The 22,734-nt window shown below is 41.1% G+C and overlaps 2 protein-coding genes and 1 non-coding gene across 4 annotated transcripts; 1 reads left to right on the top strand and 2 right to left on the bottom strand.

Moving 5' to 3' along the window:
• Positions 1 to 3,571: 3,571 nt before the first annotated feature.
• LOC148696938 (small nucleolar RNA R71) lies at positions 3,572 to 3,682 on the top strand. The gene has a single exon (XR_015963242.1). It is a non-coding gene; the product is annotated as a small nucleolar RNA R71 (small nucleolar RNA).
• A 9,651-nt stretch (positions 3,683 to 13,333) lies between these two features.
• On the bottom strand, positions 13,334 to 14,511 carry LOC148696937 (uncharacterized). Its single transcript, XM_088693404.1, has 2 exons — positions 13,904 to 14,511; positions 13,334 to 13,823 (listed from the first exon to the last, which is right to left on the bottom strand). Exons 1-2 carry the CDS (start codon positions 14,509 to 14,511, stop codon positions 13,334 to 13,336), a joined length of 1,098 nt encoding a protein of 365 aa, XP_088549530.1.
• A 900-nt stretch (positions 14,512 to 15,411) lies between these two features.
• On the bottom strand, positions 15,412 to 17,282 carry LOC137726334 (putative E3 ubiquitin-protein ligase RHY1A). 2 transcript variants are annotated; one of them, XM_068465249.2, is made up of 3 exons: positions 16,911 to 17,282; positions 16,653 to 16,828; positions 15,412 to 16,124 (listed from the first exon to the last, which is right to left on the bottom strand). In XM_068465249.2, exons 1-3 carry the CDS (start codon positions 17,115 to 17,117, stop codon positions 15,674 to 15,676), a joined length of 834 nt encoding a protein of 277 aa, XP_068321350.2. In that variant the 5' UTR covers positions 17,118 to 17,282; the 3' UTR covers positions 15,412 to 15,673. The 2 variants fall into 2 exon arrangements, with proteins under 2 accessions (XP_068321350.2, XP_068321351.2); XM_068465250.2 differs by having other exon boundaries at positions 16,653 to 16,822; positions 16,911 to 17,263.
• Between the last annotated feature and the right edge of the window lie 5,452 nt (positions 17,283 to 22,734).

The raw sequence follows: 22,734 nt of genomic DNA, 5'->3' as shown, positions 1-22,734 counted from the left end.
CCTAATGATTTGGTCAGGGCAATATTAAAACAAATATGGTTCGTCCCAAACGTAGTGCTTTACCATGGCAAGGAACTTCTTTCTTTCCTGAAAAGAAAGGTCATTTCTAATTATACCACAAACAAGATAATTAACAAAATCAGCATACCATGGTTCTTTTTCTTGAATAACAAGGAGTTGTTCATCTGGAAATGATTCATTTAGAGGCAAAGGTTGTCCAACTCCATGGTTTTCATTGAGCCGTGACAAATGGTCAGCCACAACATTATCACTTCCCTTCTTATCTCGAATTTCCATGTCAAACTCTTGTAGTAAGAGTATCCATCTAATTAAGCGTGGCTTAGCATCCTTTTTTGTCATCAAGTACCTAAGGGCTGCATGATCAGAAAACACAATAACTTTAGATCCAACCAGATATGACCGAAACTTCTCTAAGGAAAAAACAATAGCAAGCAACTCCTTTTCAGTTGTGGAATAGTTAAGTTGAGCATCATTTAGAGTCCGGCTTGCATAGTAGATCACGTGTGGGAGCTTGTTCACCCTTTGCCCTAAAACTGCACCAATAGCATAGTCAGAGGCATCACACATTAGTTCAAAAGGTAAAGACCAATCTGGTGCCATAATAATAGGGGCCAAGGTTAATTCATGTTTCAAAGTATTGAATGCATCCATACAAGCTTTATCAAAATGAAATACAACATCTTTAGCTAACAGATTGCATAATGGACGAGTGATCATTGAAAAGTTCTTAATGAAACGACGATAAAAGCCCGCATGTCCCAAAAAACTTCTTACTCCCTTCACGGTTGTGGGAGCTGCCATATTGGTGATGATGTCAATTTTGGCTTTGTCCACCTCCATTCCTTGGCTAGAGATTACATGCCCCAACACAATTCCTTGTTTCACCATAAATTGGCACTTTTCCCAATTGAGAACCAAATTTGTTTCCTGACATCTTTGAAGTACTAAAGAGAGATGGTTAAGACATTCATCAAAAGAGGAACCAAACACTGAAAAGTCATCCATAAATACCTCAATGAATCTTTCTACCATGTCAGAAAAGATTGCCAACATGCATCTTTGGAATGTTGCTGGAGCATTGCAAAGTCCAAAAGGCATTCTTCTATATGCAAATGTGCCAAACGGGCAAGTAAAGGTAGTTTTCTCTTGATCCTCCGGAGCAATTGCAATTTGATTGTAACCTGAGTAACCATCAAGAAAATAATAGTGTGAGTAACCTGCCAATCTCTCAAGCATTTGATCTATGAAAGGCATAGGAAAGTAATCTTTTCTAGTGCTAGAATTCAACTTCCTGTAATCGGTGCAAACACGCCAACTAGCCGTGGGTTTTGTGGGCACAAGCTCTTTGTTTTCATTCTTCATCACCGTGATTCCCACCTTCTTAGGTACCACCTGAATAGCACTCACCCATTTGCTATCAGAAATGGGATATATGATCCCCACATCTAACAACTTCAACACTTCATTCCTCACAACTTCCTTCATGTGTGGATTGAGCCTCCTTTGTGATTCACGGGTTGACTTTGCTCCTTCTTCCAAAAGAATCCTATGCATGCACATGGTAGGGCTTATTCCCTTGATATCTGCAATAGACCAACCAATAACTGATTTGAACTCTTTTAACACCCTAATTAGTTTATCTTCTTCATTTGGGGTGAGGTCAGAAGTTATGATAACTGGAAGAGTTTCAAATTCAGCTAGATATGCATACTTTAGATGTGGTGGAAGTGGTTTAAGTTCAAGTTTTGGTGCCTTAACAGTGGAAGGGGTTAAATGTGACCTCGATGGTTCTAAAGGCTCTAAAAGAGGTAAAATATTCAAAGGATACAGTGCCAATGCTTCCAAGGCAGCTACCTCTTCCATGAGTGCATCTTCTTCATCAAACTCATCTTAAGATTGACTCAAAACAGTTTGTAATGGTTCATTAGATTGTGCCTGCAAGAACTTAGAGAAAACAAGCGAATCAAGCACATCAATGGCATAACAATCAAGAGATGAAGAAGGATGTGAAAGAGACTCAAACACTTTGAATTGAACGGTATCTCCTAGCACTGTCATAGTGAGGAGTCCATTTTGCACATCAATAATGGTCTTGGCCGTGGCCATAAACGGTCTCCCAAGCAAAATAGGCAATTCTCGGTCATGTATAGGAGCTTCTTCCATGTCCAACACTACAAAATCCGCAGGCAAGATTAGTTTATCAATTTGAACTAGAATATCCTCTACTATACCTCTTGGATATTTCACGGATCTGTCCGCAAGTTGTAATGAGATGGTGGTGGCTTTCAATTCCCCCAAACCTAGTTGAAGGTATACGGAATAAGGCATTAAGTTGATGCTAGCACCTAAGTCAAGCATCGCCTTCTCTACCTTCTCGTCTCCTATGGTGATGTTGATAGAAAAACTTCCTGGATCCTTGAGCTTTGGTGGAAGTTTTCTTTGCAATACGGCACTTACATTCTCGGACACCACTACCTTCTCATGTGGTCCATACTTCCTTTTGTAGTTGTTTAACTCTTTGAAGAACTTCCCATAAGCTGGCATGTTCCTAATGACATCAAGCAAAGGTAAGTTAACATTTACCTTACTTAGAATATCAAAAATCTCTTTAAATGACTTATCCTGCTTGCTCTTGGCAAGTCTTCCAGGGAATGGTATTGGTGGAGTGTAAGGTTTCTCGGCCTTGTGAAGATTTGGTGCTTCAAACAAGGGAGTAGCATGGCTTGGTTCCTCATTTGGTTTCTCATTTTCTCCTTGAGTAACCCCTGCATTCACATGATCAGATTCATTAGTAACTTCATTGCCAACTCTATTATTGATAACCTTACCACTTTTAAGTGTAGTGATTGCTTTGGCTTGCTCTTGGTTCCTTTGGAGTATCACAGGTTGGCTTGGAAACTTTCCAACCTCTCTTTGGCTCAAGGCATCTGCAATCTGCCCCAATTGTGTCTCCATTTTGGTTAGAGCCGCCGAATGTTGTTGGAGAGTGCTATTGGTGGTTTGTTGGAATTGCAAGGTATTTTGGGCTAACAATTTAACCGTATCCTCAAGAGTAGGTTTTGGTTGGAAGTTTTGGAATTGATTGTTGTTCTTCCACGAAAGATTGGGATGATCTCTCCAACTTGGGTTATATGTATTGGAATACACATCATTCCTTGGCCTTTGATTGTAAGAATTCATGAGGTTCACTTGCTCTTGGACATACTCGGGGTAAGCCTCCCTAGATGGACATTGATGAGTAAGGTGGCTTGGTATGTTGCAAATGGCACACACTTCACTTGCTTTTGGCACCATGTTGAGCACAGATTCAAGCTTCTTTTCTAGGTTAGCTACCTGCAAAGAAAGATCATGATTAGAGCTTGTTTCATATACTCCAACTCTCTTACCCCTTACATCTTTGTGTTGAGCATTAGATCCCAACATCTCATAAATGTTATATGACTCTTGAGCATTCTTTTTCTTCAAAGCTCCACCTGCTGCATTATCAACAGTTGATTGACATGTTTGGGTTAGTCCATCATAGAAAATTTGCATTTGTAAGTGAAGAGGTAACCCATGGTGTGGACATTGCAACAAAAGGCCTTTAAAGCGCTCCCAACACTCATTGAAAGGTTCTCCATCATCTTGTTTGAAGTTGAAGATTTGTCCCCTTAATGTGGCTGTCTTTTGAGTGGAAAAGAACTTTTCCAAAAACTTCTTAGCCACGGCATCCCATGTGGTGAGTGAACCAGGTACTAGAGTCATCAACCAACCCTTGGCCCTATCTTTCAAGGTGTAAGGGAACACTCTCATCCTCAGATTTGCTTCACTTACTCCCTGTAAAGGTAAACCACTCACAACATTGTAAAATTCTTTAATATGAGCTAAAGGATCTTCATTAGGTAAGCCATAAAAAGAAGGAAACATATGGAAATGTGAAGATTTAAGATCATAGTTTCTAGCTTCTGTGGGCAGCAAGATGCATGAAGGTGAATTTGGTATGATTGGTTGAGCAAAATCCTCCAAAGCTCGAAGATCATCTTGGTTGCCCGCCATCTCTTCTTCTCTTTCCCAATTAAAGTGCTCAGATCATTCACTTGTTGGACTAGACGGTTTCCCTTCCTCTTCTTCACGGACAATGGAGGAACTTGTTGGCACAAAGCTTTCCAAAGTGTTGCCCTTTAACCGTTCAATTCTTTGGCCTAATTCAGCAAGTCTATTTGACATATACTACCTGAAACAAGATAAAACAAGTTTGAATAAAAATCAGAAATCTACTTAAAATGAAAAGAACAAGGTTTAATATCAAAACAAGCAATTATAAGGGACTGAAATCAGTCCCCGGCAACGGCGCCATTTTGATTGAGGTTTTCCTTCTTCGTGCTAGAATATGTTTAGTATAATGGCACAAGTAAGGGTGTCGAATCCACAGGGACTAATTGGACCTATATAATCACTTGTTTTGCAAGAACTTTTTACTAGAGAAATAAAACTAATCAATGTAGGCAGATTTGTTGTTGTAACTTGAAAGCATAAGGAAATGAAGTAAACACAAATAAATGAATCAAGAACTAATAAAATGAGATAGTACCAATGGAGATGAAGCTAGGGATTCGATTTTACCATTGCTAACCCAAGGCCATGTTTGTTAAATCAGTTTATACTCAGTCATCTACCTATTTCTTGAGTTTGTTTCACTTAGATATGATCAACCATATGATGTGTGGATTTGATCAAATGTCTCTAATCATGAGCCTAATTGTGATGTGCAACTTTGGTTCCTAATCAAGAATATGTAGTGCACAAGAAACTTTCACAAAACCAAAGGGAACACTCAGCAGGATGTTTGCAAAACATTCCCTTCATTCATTCACATATCCACCAAGATTATGCATGATGTGTGCTTTAATCTTGGCTAAACAACCTATGGTTAATTCAAATGATGATCAAGCATTAAAATCAACACACTAAGTCACAATTAAATCGGAGAATGAAACAAGAAATAGATAAATTAAATGAGAATTCTGAATTAACTACATGGCAATCTTGCAAGGCTACATCGAATCCCTAGAGAGAGATTAGTTACACTTCATGTTTACAAAAGGTTTGACATAAAAATATATAACATGAGTGAACATAGGATTAAGAAGAAAGAACCCTTGAAGCAAAACTGATGTTGAAATCCCTTAAGAGTTGCCTTTGGTGTTGGTGCTCCAAGTGTGTTGTAAATGAAGGTGGAGCGGCTAAGGTTGAATGGTTTCTGCAAATGGGAGAGTGTATGGAATGGAATGAAGCCGAGAAGAGATTGTGTAGAAATGGAATGGGAGCTTGCGGCAAAGGGGAAGATTGGATGTGTTTGTGGTGTCTTGTGTATGAAAATGAGATGTGATTTTTGTGTATGAATGCATGGGTTTTTATAGGGGGAATGGGAGAATATGTGGGTGATTGTTTAAGAGTGAATGTGGTTGTTATGATTGAGAGTGCATGTGGATGAAATAATGATGGAAAAAGAGCTAGGTTGTTGGTGTGTGAATGCATGTGTTGAATTTGTGATGCAATGATGAAAGAGTAAGTGCATGTGTGTGTGAATGGTGGTGCAATGATGAAAGAGTAAGTGCATGTGTGTGTGAATGGTGGTGCAATGATGAAATGATGAAGTAGGAAGGTGGAAATGCATGTGTTGAATTGGTGGTGCAATGATGAAAGAGTAAGTGCATGTGTGTGTGAATGGTGGTGCAATGATGAAAGAGTAAGTGCATGTGTGTGTGAATGGTGGTGCAATGATGAAATGATGAAGTAGGAAGGTGGAAATGCATGTGGCTAAGGGTTGTTGATTGGGCTAGAGGTTTTGCATGGCTCAAAGGATTGTTTGATTGGGCTAGGCCCTTTGTTTTATGTCCAAAGTGCATACAAGGCTTTCAAATTCGTCCAACACTTTGGCTCCAAGCATATGCTATCCATTCCAAGCCCAATTTTGCTCCAAAATGCTCCAAAATGCATCTTTTTGCTTCCTTAGCCATATGAACCTAAAAACACACGAAAATGGCTTAAACTACTAAAACAACTATGAATTAACAACATAGATGCACGAAAACAAGCTAAGTAAGTCGCCTAAATATGCTCCTATCATCACACAACAATAAAACATAAGGGACAGTTTGAGATATTATACCTTTAATGTTTTTTTTTTCTTCACTGGTGGTGTTTTTGTCCACTAGAGAGTACAATTATATTATATCTTTATTTTTTTTTTTTCCTTTATTGGGGGTGTTTTTGTCTGCTAGAGGGAGGGGGACAGTTATAATATACCTTTAATTCTTTTTCCTTCGTTGGGGGTGTTTTTGTCTACTAGAGAGAGAGGTACAATTATCTTATACCTTTTCGTGGGGGTTTTTTTGTCTACTAGAGAGGGGTACAATTATCTTATACCTTTAATTTTTTTTTTTTCATCACTGGGGGTGTTTTTGTCCCCTAGAGATAGGGGTACAATTATCTTGTACCGTGGTTGTGTTTCTAAACTCAGTATAACACCAGTGTTGGGAATTGGCCTACAAAAGCTATGACAGATGATGAATGTTTATGAATATTTGTGATAGTTTATGAACATTGATGCCAATAACACTTGAGTAACACTTGAGTCAGTTACTAAAGCTTGACATTACAATATACTTCAAAAAGTGCGCAAAATGTACATAAGAACTAGTAGTTAATATATAAGAAGGGAGATTTAACCCTAAACATCCTTGTCGGGCTTGTGAGCTCTTTTACGTACTCTTGGGGGGGTGGAAGTATGAAATAGGACTTGAATGGTCTTCATAGGTAGGGTATTAACGGTGACTAGATGAGGAGTTATGGTTGTTGGTGTATTGAAGAGGAATCCATAAGGAGTTTTGGGTGTTACGTATTGAATAGTGTTGGAGGAGAGATGGGAGATGTGAACGAATGAACTCTGTGGAGAGCAATTAGGGGGCAATTTAAGTGAAAACGTCGGATTAAATCCTCTTTTTTTCTGCCTTCTGCAAAAACTAAAGGATTTGGGGCCAGCCACCGGCAAGTTCGCCAAAATCGCTCAATTTCTCTCATAACCCCAACCTTCATTATGAAGGCCATAAGGTGTTAGGATATAGAAATATGTGGCAGCTATCCTTTATGAATGCTTTTGTTTTATCCTAGTAGGAGTTGGTGTTATCCAACGGTAAAGAATATGGTGATGTGTTCCAATTTGGTGCACTTGCCTTTAAGGTTGTATTTAAAACTCATTTCTCCATTCGGGAAAGGCATGAATGAAATCTGATGTTTTAGTTATTTCCTTTTCCTTTTCCTTTGGTTCTTTGCACTATTTCATCCCTGAGCCCTATCATCTGGTATCAGCGCCATGTTGCTGCTGTCCATGGGTAAGAGCAAGGCCTCTATGGTCGCAGCCGATGTGACGGAGGCTGATTTGTAACTCAAGTATCAACAACACCAAATTTTGGAGCAGCTCAATGGGTTTCATGACTCGGTGTCTTTACTCGCCACTCGCCAAGAGTCGTTTCAGTCGAATCTGACAGATATTCAAGCTTTTTTTGGCTAATATCAGTCTCATACAGAGTTATTTGATGGAAGAGATCCGTGCCTCCAGGCAACCCCCGCCAGTACCCACCACTATCCCCCATATTCCGATTAGCTCTCTTCATATCCCCTTGAGTTCAACCTCCACCCTACTTCCCCAACCCTCTCAGCCCTCCTTCACCGGCCCTCCTTCAACATGGGGCTCCCCTTACTTCCCGTCTTTTTCCTTCCCCTATACACCCAACCCAATCACCGGTTACCCGCCCGCCTCTCCCCTCTACTCGACTGCTACCACCACCCTTCGGACCCACCTACCCTCCTCTTCATTTCATCCTCCCCACCACCATCTTTTTTTACAAGGGCACCACCTCCCTCCCCTAGCCCAAAACATATGAAAACCAAACTCTCCCGTTTCTCCGAGGATGACCCATACAGTTGGTTGGCACTAGCGGAAGAGTATCTCAAATATCACTGGGTTGCCGCCATCGACAGGGTCACAATAACTGGGATCCATTTCTTGAGTGCTGCTGCCCTGTGGTTGAAATGGTACAAGGTGCATATTGGGTCTGGGCTTTAGTCCACTTTCACGGAATCCTTGCTCCAACAGTTTGGGTCGGGCGACCAATTGGACTTCAATATGTCATTCTCCCATGTTTCCCAGAAAAGCCCATTAGACACATATATCAATGATTTCATCAAATTGTCCTGTAGAGCCCAAGGTTGGTTTGATTCCCAACTCCAAGGGGTCTTCCTTGGGGGGGGCTTAAAATGGACCTCTAGGATGATGTTTTGGCCTAAGCTCCTAGTTCTTTGGCCCTGGTCATTGAACTAGCTCGCATCTATGACAACAAACACCAACTTCGTTGGGGCCCCTTCTGCCCATTTTCCAACCGGTCCCCCTCCACCGCCTCCGCACCTACCTCAACCCCACCTTCACCATCTCCGTTACCTACGGCTTGGCTACCATTGCGCCTCTCCCCCGCGAAGGTTCGAGAGCGTCACACCCGCGGCTAATGCCTCTATTATCCCAACAAGTACTTTCCGGGTCATACCTGTGCAACCCTTCATCTGCTCTTTCTCGATGCCACAGCCATCTCTGAGGTGGCTTCCGAAATAGAGACAGACAATCATCCCCCAGTGCCTGATGCACCCCACCTAGAGGAACCCATCCCCATTCCCCTCAATGCACTAGTTTCTCCCAAACGCACTCAGGGTAAGGCTATGCGCTTGCTGGGATCTATTGACACTTGTTTTATTCGAGTTTTTGTGGACTCAAAAGCCGGCCTTAATTTCCTCAATCCTGCCATCGTCGACAGTCTTGGCCTCGACATTGATCCTTTTGTGGTGGAGCCCATGTGGTAGCTAACGGTCGCCTCTATTACACTAAAGGAGTTGCCCGCAATGTCTCGGTTCGGGTCCATGATTATGTTTTTTCCTCGGATCTACATCTTTTGTTAGTTCTAGGATGTGATTTGGTCCTAGAAGCCGAATGGCTGGAATCCTTGGGCTACATTGGCTGGCATTTCAAACACAAAATTATGGAGTTTCAGATTGACGACACGAACTACCGTTTGGTGAGCCTATAATCACTGGATATACCTGCTTACCCATCTTTATCTTCTTTGGTGTCCCTGCGTGGGGTCTTGAGTCCTTCAATATCCTCATTGCAGCATGCTCCCCTATCTCAGGCGGGCTCATAGCCCACTTCACCACCTATTGAGCAACTATTGGACAATTACCAGGACCTGTTCACACCTCCAACCAGTCTTCCACTTCTTTTACCAACAGACCATCGAATCACCCTATTATCGGGCACCCATCCAATCAACGTTCGCCCCTATTGTTATGCTCATGCTCAGAAAGCGAAGCTTGAATGTCAAGTGGAAGACATGTTCGCTGCCAGCTTGATTCGCCCCAGCTCGAGTCTTTTCTCATCCTCTGCATTGTTGGTCCATAAGGATGATGGCATTTGGCGATTTTGTGTTGATTACCGCGGCCTTAACTAGGTCATGGTCAAGTATCTTTTCCCTATCCCGATGATTGATGAGCTACTTGATGAATTACGAGGTGCCACAGTATTCTCCAAACTGGACCTTCGTTCGGGTTTCCACCAAATTTGGATGTATGAACCAGATATCCCTAAAACGACTTTTCGAACACATACTGGGCACTTCGAATTTCTGGTCATGCAGTTCAGCCTCTGCAATGCTCCATCCACATTTTAGGCCTTCATGAACGCCATCTTTAAACAATACCTACGGTAGTTTGTGTTGGTATTTTTCAATGATATCCTACTCTTTAGCCCGACCATGGAGGCACCTCACCCATCTGGTTTCGGTGTTTGATGTCATACACATGCACCACCTAAAAGTCAAGCCTTCGAAATGCTCTTTTGGCTAATCATCCATAGTTTACCTTAGGCACCTTATCTCGGCTGCAAGGGTCACCGTCGATTCTCAGAAAGTGCAGTGTATCTTAGAGTGGCCTCACCCTCGTACCCTTAAGGGCTTACACGACTTCTTAGGCCTTTGGGTTACTACCTCAAATTTGTACGCAACTTTGGGATACTTGCTTGCCCACTGACAGATCTTCTGATAAAAGATAATTTTAAGTAGAACTTCATGGCAGATAAGGCATTCTTGGACCTCAAATAGGCTCTTACATCCACACTAGTTTTGGCACTCCCAGACTTCATCGTGCCTTTCACCATTGAATGCGATGCTTCAGACGTCGGCTTAGGGGCTGTTCTCTCCCAAAACCACCATCCCATTGTTTTCCTAAGCAAATCCTTGGCCGAGAAACATAGGCTTTATTTGTTTATGATAAAGAAATGATGGCCATTGTGTATGCGGTCCAAAAATGGCGCCCTTACTTGCTTGGGCACCCGTTCAAAATCTTCACAGACCACCAAACCTTCAAGTGTTTTCTCAACCAGCGGATAACTTCCCCAACTTAACAGAAATGGCTTCTCAAATTGTTGGGGTATAACTATACCCTTGAATATTGACCGGGGTCATTGAACACAGCGGTATATGCCTTATCTCAGCAACATGCCCTTATGGGTCTCTCCCAACCCACCTTTGATAGTATCTCAGACATCCAAGCTGAATATGGCCACGATACAGAGGCATCCACGATTCTTATAGCATTCCAACACTTTCAGCCAAGACAGGCCCATTTTTCTCTCTGTAGGGATCTTCTTTACTACAGAGATGGTATTTTTGTAGTGGAGTCGTCTCCCTGGCGCAATAGTATCCTCTAGGAATTTTATTCTTCCCTCACAGGTGGCTACTTGGGCTTTCTTCGTACTTACAAATGGGTTCACCGAAATTTCAATTGGTCGGGTCTTAAAAAGGCAGTGAAGCACTTTGTCTCCACCTGTGATACTTGTCAGCACACTAACTATGAATCCATTAAGCCCCTAGGGTTGCTCCAGCCATTGCCAATCTCATCTCAAGTTTGGACCGACATTGCAATGGACTTCATTGAAGGCCTTCCTTCTGCACAGGGTCGCAATATGATATTGGTGGTGGTCGACTAGCTCTCCAAGTATGGTCACTTCATCGCAATAAAACACCCTTATTCAGCAGCAAAGGTGGCTGACATCTTTCTACTTGAGGTGTTTCGTCTCCACGGTATGCCCGCAACAATTGTCAGTGACCGTGACCCTATTTTCATAAGCCATTTATGGGAATCCTTTTCAAGCTCAATGGCTCTTAACTTTGTCGTAGCTCTGCCTATCATCCCCAGTCAGACGGTCAAACCGAGGTCTTGAATCGGACCTTAGAGCATTACCTCCGTAACTTTGTGGGCGACAAACCCTCATCTTAGGTTGAGTGGCTGCCATGGGAGGAATGGTGGTACAACACCACTTTCCATTCAGCTATTCAAATGACTCCCTTCGAAGCCGTTTATGGCTACCCTCCACCATGTGTCTCTTCATACTTGCCAGGCTCTTCACCGGTGTACCTCGTGGATACTACACTTCGAGCCCGCGACGCCCTACTTCACCTTCTTCATGAGACTTTGCAAGTTGCTCAGGACTGCATGTTTCACTATGTGATTGGGTTTTCCTCCACCTCCAACCCTATCGCTGGTCTTCGGTCAACCACACCAATTGCCCCGAGTTAGCGCCCCTATTTTACGGACCCTACAAAGTCTTCACTTGTGTTGGGAAGGTGGCCTACACCTTGGACTTGCCTCCAGAATCGCGCATCCATCCTACTTTCCATGTTTCTCTCCTCAAGCCCAAGCTTGGATCTCATGTCGTGGCTTCCTCCACCCTCCCCCTATGTCTGACAAAGGCCTAGTGGCTTGGACACCAGAGTTCGTTCTGTAGCGAGGCCCCTTCAAGCGCGGGAATCACACTGTTACACGCTGGCTGATCAAATGGATGGGTTTACCAGAACACGATACCACTTGGGAGGATGCTGATGCCATTCTCGACTGTTTCCCTGATTTCAAAGCTTGAGGACAAGCTCTTTCTTAGGGGGCAGGAATGTTAGGATACAGAAATATGTTGACTGCTTTTGTTTTATCCTAGTAGGAGTTGGTATTATCTAACGGTAAAGAATATGGTGATCTGTTCCAATCTGGTGCACTTGCCTTTAGGGTTGTATTTAAACCTCCTTTGTCCATTTGGGAAAGGCATGAATGAAATTTGATGTTTTAGTTATTTCCTTTTCCTTTTCCTTTAGTTCTTTGCACTATTTCATCCCTGAGCCCTATCATCCAAAAGTTGCCACCTGAAAAGCGTCCAGAACGAAACTTTGAAGCCGAGGAACCCAATACTAGTGGAGCAACTGCGATGGAAGGTGGCGCTACAAGCACCCAAACCAAGGGCGTAGCTTCCTGTGCATAAGCGAAACTTCGCTTTAAAGAACCGAGTATCATTTGATAGCCAAATAAATACGGTTTAGGTATTATTTGAATATTTAACCATAAGGCCTCCTACCTTAGATGAAATAGTGAAAAATAAGAAACGCATCTAATTTCTCCAAATTAGAAATCTCCAACAAAATTCATCCTTTATTACACAAAACTTACTACACATATTCTGATCTTGATTTACATCAATCCAATACAATCAGGTTCTTCAACTCTTATGTTGAAACGGCCCAATTCATCACGTCCTCCACCTTTGGAGCAAGTTTCATCGCAGGCAGTACATCAATACCATAGACTGAATGCAACTGACCTGCATATGATCGGGAATCCGACTCGCCTTTGAAGAAAAGGCTGAGCAGGATGTCGGAAAACCCGGTAATAATCATCCCCCCTTTGTGATTATTCACCAGGGTACCGAACACCTTTGGCTCGGCAATTGAGCCGTTCAAATTCCAAAACACCAACTCTGGTACACTCCAATACCCACTATTTTTGTAATTAGCCCAAGCCTTTTTGTAATCCTCCACCCAATTGTTATTCATGGCGTGCGCGAAATCTTTGTATGTGAACACGAAAATCCTTTTAGGAATCTTGAGGAAATCAACTTTCTCGACGAACTCTAAGCTTCTCATGAACTCGCATTTGGATTGAAGATCCTCTCCTTCGATCCTGTTCAGCATTGGAGCTTTGTTGAATGAGAAGACAGAACCTTTCCATGGTTTTTTGCTAAGATCCGAAATTAACAAGCCCATTGAAATGCAAACCTTCTCCTTCAATGTCCCTCTCTTCTCTCCGGTACATCACACACTGCAACACAATTTCTGAGTTTCCCTTTGCTAGCCAACTCTTTGACCAATCTCTGCCACTGAACCTCTGGATTTTCAGTAACCCCACCTTATTCCTTCTCCAATGAGGCCAGCACGTGGTGAGGAAGCTTTACCTCATCACCAAAACACATATTGATAATTGCTTTCTTTGGTACAACCTTTTGCACAACATTCATGCGACTCTTGAATTTCAATTTGCTTTCATTGTTGCCTCCACCATCATGACAACCAGCGATATTCCTGTAGTCTTCTAAAGCAACCAGCGCCTTGCGGTTTTTGAACAATGACAATGACTTCTTGTTCTGTTTCGCAGCCAGTGAGCAGTTCAATGACAATGCCTTGCGCAGGGGGATAAGTGTTTGTTTCCTTAACCAATCGCGAACCCTGTAAGCGTAATGCGCTTCTTCAAGATCTATGTACTCTTCATAATCATCCCGTGGAAACATTCTCTTCGCTATGTTTTCACATATTAGAGTTGCTCTGTCGTAAGACGAATCAATTGAAGGGCAAAATTTGGAGGCATGGCTGATTTTTTCAATCTCATCAGACTTCAAAGACCTTAAATCCGATGCCAACATTTCAACAAACACATCAGATACACGATCGTGCAAGAACCTATACTCCGGGTATCTCGGTACCTATCAACAGCCGCTTTAGCCCTGGCAATTTGAACATCTATGATTGTATTGATCTCCTCCTTCTCTTCCTCCTCATAGCTTTCGTCACAAAAGGACCAATAACTCATGTTCCAACAACTTTTCATACGTTTCTCCTCCCGTTTCTTTACTATGGAGTCCTGCAAAACCCTAGAGAGAATCTCCAACAAATCTTTGAACCAACCCAAATCCCCAAAAACGTTGAGATTTAGAGCTAGGGCTAGAGGGTGGTTTTTGTGGACCCACAAGAAGGACTTGTAAAAGGCTTCTTTGTTGGGTTTCCCCACCATTCTGAAGCAAAATATGAGTCCCAGAGTGGTGAGAGGGTCTTGGTTCCATGCTTCTTCTTCACATTCTGTTAGATCCTTCTGTCGCTCATACGTGTAACCGTATTTGGGGGCAGGGTTCTGTGGGCGTTTAGGTTCCGAGGATGTGGTGATGGCTTTAAAAAAGAATTCAAGGCATGGATTCAAGGTTGGGGTTGAGGAAGATGACTGGTATTTACCCAGAGGAGGGTTTTCTTCATGGGTTGGGGTGGGGTGGGTAAGGCGGAGCTCGGGTGGGCCCAGAAGACAAATAGGGGGAGCCATGATTAGGGTTTTGGGGTGGGTGTACTGGTAAACGAAATAGGATTTGGATCAGTTGGTTTGGAGAGATTTGTGCAATGAATAGGCGGGGTTTGTTCGCTTTGCTTAGGGCTCATTTAAAGGGGAAATTCCTTGGGCTGCAGGTATAGGTGATGATAACATAACTCGCCTTGAGTTGCATCTACGTTATACAGTAACTGACCTCTTGCTTTCAATTTATTCTTCTTTTTTCTCATCTCAGTTGGTATTCCTCTTCACTGAAGCGAATTTGAACTACATTATTATTATCTCATTATGAGACTTAGCACATATAATATCGTTTTAATTCCGAAACAAGTTATGCAGTTGATTTCCTCCATAGAAGGAAGCCATGTAAGACTGACCTGGTTCCTCAAGTAAGCATTCATCGCAACCTCTTAAAGCTTATACTACAGTAAAACAATCAAGTACTCTTTCTGATTAAATTGCCACAGAAGACCGAAAAAGAATCATCATTGGCTAGACCATATTTATTAAAACATCCATCACTGACAAAACCAAATTTGTTTCACTGTATCGACAATGATTATGTTAATCCAATATTACGAACAGGTTTCTGAGTTCATCTCTTGAAATTGCATTATTTCATCCAATCATCTGCTTTAAAAAATTTACTAGCAGTTGTTATTTACCATATATAACATGTTTATACAGAGATGATATTATTTACAGAGAGATGATACTGTTTACAATGCATAGATTTTTGGGCTCAAATAATCTGGAAAGTAATTCTTATTTAAAAAGTGAACCACCCGTCCAATAAGGACCGGCCACGTACATGGTGAACTAGAGACCAAAAAAATCTCCACCCAGTCACCACTTGCGCGAACCTCAAAGACAAAAATTTTTTGATTATTTCAGCAGTACGATGCAAACAAAATATTTATATTGAACAATTTCCATAGCCCCCAACATATGTCATGAAAGCTTTACAAGTTTTCAAACATGCTGTAAACTGTAAGGTTACATAACACAGATTATAAGCATACACCAGTATACAAACCAAACAAAACGATGACGCATTGCACCTGCACCCAGTTCGAAAGCATTGCCATAATTTGGCAGTCGAGTTTCAAAACTTTTTCTACAACACACAGTGCAAAGCAATAAAACACTTCAATGGAAACTATGTATTCCTTTTAGCAGTTTGACTATCTACAACTATAACTTTCCGGCAGTACGGGCAGTCCCCTCGAATATGAGCCCAGGGACTCAAGCAGGCAGCATGGAATCTATGCTCACAAGGTAAGCATATAAGCTTGTCGCCATCCATAAAACTCTCCAAACAGATACTACAATCTTGAGAAGCTCCTAACTCCAACCCTTCAACACCCATTTCTGTGCTACTGAAAATCTCGGGGTTCAAACAATCAAAGACCTCCTGACTAAGACCTGGAGGCTTCTTGTTCGATTCTTGCAAGAGATGTAGGCTTTCAATTTGGGAGCCCAAGTTAGTCGAAGAGTAGGCACTGGCTGGACGACCTGTCAAGATTTCAGCGTCCGAATCCCTTACAAGGGGACTCAAGTCATCATCATGTAGTAGCCCACCACCATAAAGATGCAATGCTCTATGCCGCCTAATAAAATCAAGGTAAATTAGGTAATTTCCATAGAGTCGATATTAGGGACGCATGTTTTTCAATTCGAACAAAGATTTTGCTATCATTCCTACATGGGTAATTAACCCATTGATGGTTACACCAATTATTAGTTCAAACCGCTCAGTGCATATGACTAACAGTTGCTAATTAGTGTGCTCCAACCAAAACCAAAACCTATTTCGTAATTGATGGTAATTTATGGAAAGTCTCTTACTTTCATATAATGGATGTACAAATCTTAGAATATCTGTCTTATGGTAGAATTTTACAGCAAGGTGATAGTTATGAAGTCCAATCCGAACTCTGAACTCTCCGATACAAGTTTCAACACACAAACCACTGCGGGCACTAATGTAAAGCCAGCATCCAAATTCCCAGTTCCTGAGTACACGTCTAATCCATTGTAACTGCTAGTGTAATTGCTAATTAAGTAATAAAACCAGCTAATTTCATCAAAAGATGAGCAATTTGGAAACATTAAGCTGCAGAGCAGCAGAAACTGACCTGGTTTCTGAAGGAGGCATCCCTCTCAGCCTCTCCAGCAGCCTTTCCCTGGCGAGCAAAACAGACCCGGGAAGCCTCTCGTTCCCGCTCAACCCGCCACTGCTTCCGGCGACCCCATTTCCAGAACCCGGGTGGGTCCCGCCCTGCTCGAGCCCAACCGGCGCCCGCTGCTGCAACTAAACCCAAACGCAAGCTAAGCGTCAACCCAAACACACGATTCAATCAATTCTGGAATTGAATTGCAAATTACGAAATTACCGGGAGGGAGGAACGGTGCCGGAAATGGGGCGGGGTTCGGCGGAGGAGGGGATCGCAGCCGTCAGAATTGTGGTGGCGGCGACTTTGATTGTGGTTGTGGCTTCGGTCAATGGTCGGAGGAGGAGGGAGAGAGTCGAACCCTGGATCGGTGGCGGCTCGGTTGTAGCGAGACCTCCGGTTGTAGAAAAGCTCCGATACGGTCGGCATACACACACACCAATCGCCGTTCTTTTTACCTTATTCTCCTCGAAACGTTTCTATTTTTTTCGGATTTCTGACGAATTTACTGTGTTTTCTTTCGCAGAAACGGTTGGGAAGGCGAAAGTAACGGGTTCGCACAACCTGTTACACCTCCAAAACGCGGTTGGTGACGATTGACTGAAGTGACTTTTCCAATACTGCCTTTTAACTTGTTTATTGGAAAGTATGTGATATCCACCCATCTGTTTTTTACTTTTTTATGCATTCTCTGTTTTTTTGTTTGTCGGACTGAGTCAATTGAAGAAAATCAAATGACAAAACTTAATAAAGGGTGTATGAAAAGTAAAAAGGTATGACTTGTTGGAAATCACTTTTTTGGTATTTTTGCCAATGGGTAAAGTGCCGATTTAATTCCTGAACTATCACCTTAATAAAAATTAGGTCTCTGAATTATTTTTTCGGTAAAAGAAGTCCCTAAATTCATTAAAATTTGCTCATTTCATCCCTACTATTATATTCAAAGCTATTTTATCCAATTTTTCGTCAACTTAAGTCACTTGACACATTTCAAAATGTAATACCGTCATTTTCTCGCTTATAAGCTTTTAACATTTCGTATAGGTTGCGAACTTAACATCTAATTTACCCTCCAAAGTTAACCTACACTATTTCTTAAGAAAAATTACCAATTTACCCTCCAAAGTTAATTCTGTTTGTACTATACTTGACCAATCCCGAAACTACTAAGCACCGGTCAACAGCATACCATCAAGGACCCACAAGACTTTTCCTCCAACCAGGAGGCCAATCACAACACGACACATGTTGGTATCAGAAGCCAATCACAGTGCGACACGTGTCGATATCAGAGGCTAATCACAACATGACACGTGTCAATGTCAGAACAAAGCTAAAAACTCTCTTCTATGAAAGGGGATCATTCTCCCACTATAATCTCTAATGTCATTTGTACTAAACTATTCACTAGAACTCACAAAAAGAGGGATTACAGTCTTTGAGCCCAAATTTATCCAAGAGAGTCAAAGCATACTTTTTATGGTGTATAAATATACTCCCTTCAGTTTGAGTTACCCCCATTCCAAGAAAATGATGCAGTAAACCTAAATCTGACATCTCATATTTGCACATAATCTCAGCCTTGAATTCTTCCATCAATCCTACACTACTCCCTGTGTACACTATGTCATCAACATAGATTAACACAATCAAAGTACCAACATCTTCCTTGTTTCTCACATATAAAGTTGCTTCACTTAAGCTTCTGTGAAAGCCACAATGAATTAAGTATGTGTCAATTTCACTATATCAGGCCCTTGGTGCCTGTTTTAGACCATAGAGGGCCTTTCTCAGCCTATACACCTTGTCTTCAGCCCTTTTAATCATAAAATCATCAGGTTGGTCCACATATACCTCCTCCTCGAGAACACCACTAGAAAGCCTGATTTAACATCCAATTGCCACAATTTCCAACCTTTATGTGCAACTAGTACAATGAGTGTCCTAATGGTATCGAACCTTACCACATGGGCAAAGGTTTCATTGAAGTTAACCCTAGGTTTCTGTGTGTAGCCCTTGGATACAAGTCTAGCTTTGTGTTTTTGAATGGAACCATCAAGATTCAGCTTTGTTTTTAAACCCACTTCACTCCCACAATTGGTTTGTTGCATGGCCCATCAACTAACTCCCAAGTAGAGTTTTTTTCTATTATCAACATCTCTTCTATCCTAGCCTTTTTCCAAGCTTCATCTTTAACTGCCTCGCTAAAATCTTCAGGTTCTATAATGCTCATCTTGCATTAAGCATAATCACTCAAACTCTTCCATTTCTTTATAAGTTTCTGAGAATAAAACTGGAGAACCAAGAGAACTAGATTCCTAAGATGTATGTAGGTCTCTAGTTGTTTGTGATCTTAGAGGAGATTGCATAAACTGAGGTGAGTCACTCGACTCGGAATCAAGCTCAGTTATCCTTGAGCTTCCATCAGCATTCCAAGGAATAGAAAATTGCACTACCTCGTTAGATTCCCAGTTCCACATTGCTTTCACATCAAATATCACATTTCTTGATAATTCAACCTTCTGAGTTCTCAAGTTGAAAACCCAATATCCCTTTTCACAGCTGCCATACCCAACAAATACTCAATTCTCACCAGTTTCCTCAAATTTGTGTTTTTTCTATGACGGAATGTGAATATAACACAGAGAACCAAATATCTTCGAGTGTTTGACACCTGGTTTCCTTCCACTAAAAGCCTCAAATAAAGTTATGTTATTCAAAGAACTTGTTGGACATCGATTTTGCAAGTACACAATTATATTCACAGCTTTAGCCCAAAACTTCAAGGGAATCTTCTTTTCATACATCATAGTTCTAGGCATCTCAATCACGGTTTTGTTCTTTCTCTCTGCAACATCGTTTTGTTGTGGAGAGTAGGCAACAGATAGTTGCCTTTCTAACCCCATATCTTCATAAAACTTAGAAAACTCTAGGGATGTGTATTCTCCACCCCTATCACTCCTGAGTTTCTTAATTTGGTAGCCTCTATGTAGCTCAACCATGGATTTGAACCGTTTGAAAATGTTGAAGACTTGAGACTTATGTTGTAAGAAAAACACCCAACACATTTAGTGCGGTCATCAATAAATGTGAGAAAGAATCTGTGGCCTCCAAGAGTGGTTATCTGCGACCTCCAAGAGTGATTATCTGCATTGGACCACATATATCAAAGTGAATAAGTTCTAGAGGTTATGATGCCTCCAAGTCTTTCCCTTGTCAAATGGTTCCTTATGACTCTTCCCTGTAACACATCCAGAGCAAACATGCTTAAAAACTTGTAGTCAAGGTAAACCCTGCACCATTTCCTTCTCTTGCAGGAGCATCAAACTAATGTAGTTTAGATGTCCATATCTTCTATGCCATAACCAAGATGAGTCTTCAACAGTTGCTCTATTAGCCATGTAAGGATTGACATATTCCAAACTTAAGGAAAGCATCTGTTTCCTTTCATTGTGACACTTGCAATCAAATCTTCCATATGTCTATCTCTATAAATATCAACCATGTAATCACTAAACACAAGCTAATATCCATGTTCTACCATCTAGCCTACACTCAATAAGTTTTCATTCAACCCAGGTATAATCATAATCTCTTTGATATACTTAGTCACACCCTTCATCTCCATAACCAATGTGCCTTTGCCTATGGACTGCACTAAATCTCCAGTGCCCATTTTAACTTTACACTTAACATTCTTATCAACATCAATAAGAAAAGATTCATAAGAGGTCATATGGTTGCTACATGCACTGTCTACATACCATGTATTCATATTCCTTCCAATAGTAGTAGAATGACAAACATAAAGCATGGTTGCAGATTCTATTACCTGATTTGTAAAGTTTACAAGCTTTCCAGCCTTGTTTGGTTTATCATAGTCCTTGATGAGGTGACCAAATCGGTGGCATCCATGGCATTTCAGCTTCCCTTTAAACCAATAACTTATCACAATGCTTGCATTTTCCCTTAGACTGGTCAGATTTTCCTCCCTGATCATATTTGCCACCTTAGTTAGCAAGATTCTGAGGTCTAGGATCCCATTTCTTTCCCTTCGATTTCCAATTCTTCTTTGGTTTAGAATTACCAAAAGAGGAATGTGGCTGAGTTCCATTTGGATTCACATGCATACTACTGAAAACTCTCGTTGGATTCACACTCATAGTATTGAATGCTCTCTCAGTGGTACTCACAGCATGCCTATTAAGGCGCTATGCAAATCCTTTTAACGTTGCAATTATTTCTTGTACCTCAATAGTTTCAATGTCCTTAGTTTGTTCAATCACATAACAAACAGGATCAAATTCCTTAGTTGAGCTTATGAGCAATTTCTGAACTAATTGCTCTCTGGGTAAATCTTCCACGCAACCCTTCATCTGATTCACTAACTCGAGAAGACGAGTGAGATACACAGACAAGGTTTCATCATCCCTCATCCTTGCGTACTTGAAATCATGACGTAAACCCTGCAACTTAATGGATCTCACTTGCTTATCACCATGAAATTTCTGGTATAGAATATCCCAAGCATCCTTTGAGGTCTCTTTGTTTGAGATTTTTGGAAATATGTCATCCAAGACAACTACTTGGATGATACCCAATGCCTTAGCATCCTTTATTAGCTTTTCGTTCAGAGTTGCTCTCTCTGAATCCAATGACCCTTCCACTTTGACCTTTTTCCCCTTCGATTCTGGAATTTCAAGACCCTTTTTCAACTAAATCCCAGATTCCACGTGATTTGAAAATAGTTCTCATTCGGATCTTTCAAAATTCATAGTTGTCACCATTGAATATTAGAGCCCAAAGATCACTACTACCTGACCCAGCCATTTAAGACCTGAATCGATGAACTAAGTCAAAAATTCACGTTGGATTTCCGAGCACATCACTCACAGATCCGATGCCCCAATTCCATATAAAACCTAGGCTCGTGATACCATGTTGAGATTTGAGTAATCTTTCATTGATGAACACTTGGATTTCGAAGGGAGCAAGAAGAATAGAAGGAAGCAGTTAGAGAGAGAAAAAATGAGAGAGAAGAATATTCACAACTATAACATTCTAACTGTTGCAAAATGATGCTCCACTTTCATATATTCATTCATTCCTTACATCAGTCATCATCACCATTCAAATACATAAACCATTGTGATTATGACATATGGTAGTTACAAGGCATGTGAGCCATTGAAAATGAAAACTAATCTAGAACCCTACACTTCGCATATGAGCTCTAATAATTGATATAACAGAAATGCCACATGGCATTATTCTAGTGAGTGAGGTTGTTAATATAGTTAGAAAGGTATTATTGCAATTAGCATATATGACTATATAAGACAGAATAGGGCTCTTATTCTATCAAGTCAATTGTAATATTTCTGAAAGCAATCAATACAATTTCCTCTCTCTTTTTCCTTCTCTCTTCGATTATGTAATTCTTTGTTCTTCATAATTGTTTAACTGAAAGAAGGCTTCTGGCAATATTTGGAACGTGAAGAACTTTATTGAGAACCAGAGATTGATTATCAGTTTGAATTGTAGTAGAACCAATATTTTGAATTGGTAAGTTGGAACCATTACCAATGGTTATATTCTCAAAGCCCTGATAAGGAGTCACTTGTCTCAAAGCATTTATATCTGCAGTCATATGATGAGAAGCACCTGAGTCCACAATCCATGAGTCCTGAGGAAGAATTTATGATGTTTGTTGGTGGTGGTGGTTGACCTTGAAATGCATAATTTCCCCTATGAAAACAAGCAAGTGCAGAGTGTCCTCTTTTTTCCACATATCTGGCATTCTACAACAAAACCAGCTAAAGCATTGTTTATGTTTCTGCGAAAACAGTTTGCTGTAATATGAACCCTTTTATTACATATCTAACATTCGATTACAACATTTAGCCTTGCTTCTATATTGCCTGACCATGATCTTGCTCCATTCTATGTTTGTCTTAATCCTGCAGAATAGTAATTATTCCCATTGGTATACCCTCTTCCTTTGAAACTGTTATTGCTCATATAGTTGTTGCCATTATTCTTATAG

Source organism: Pyrus communis, chromosome 5, assembly GCF_041283825.1.
Source record: "Pyrus communis isolate YQ-2024b chromosome 5, ASM4128382v1, whole genome shotgun sequence".
In the NCBI taxonomy this organism is placed as follows: Eukaryota; Viridiplantae; Streptophyta; class Magnoliopsida; order Rosales; family Rosaceae; genus Pyrus; species Pyrus communis.
Note: the sequence above shows the minus strand (reverse complement) of the source record. Positions and strands in the feature narration are given on the sequence as shown.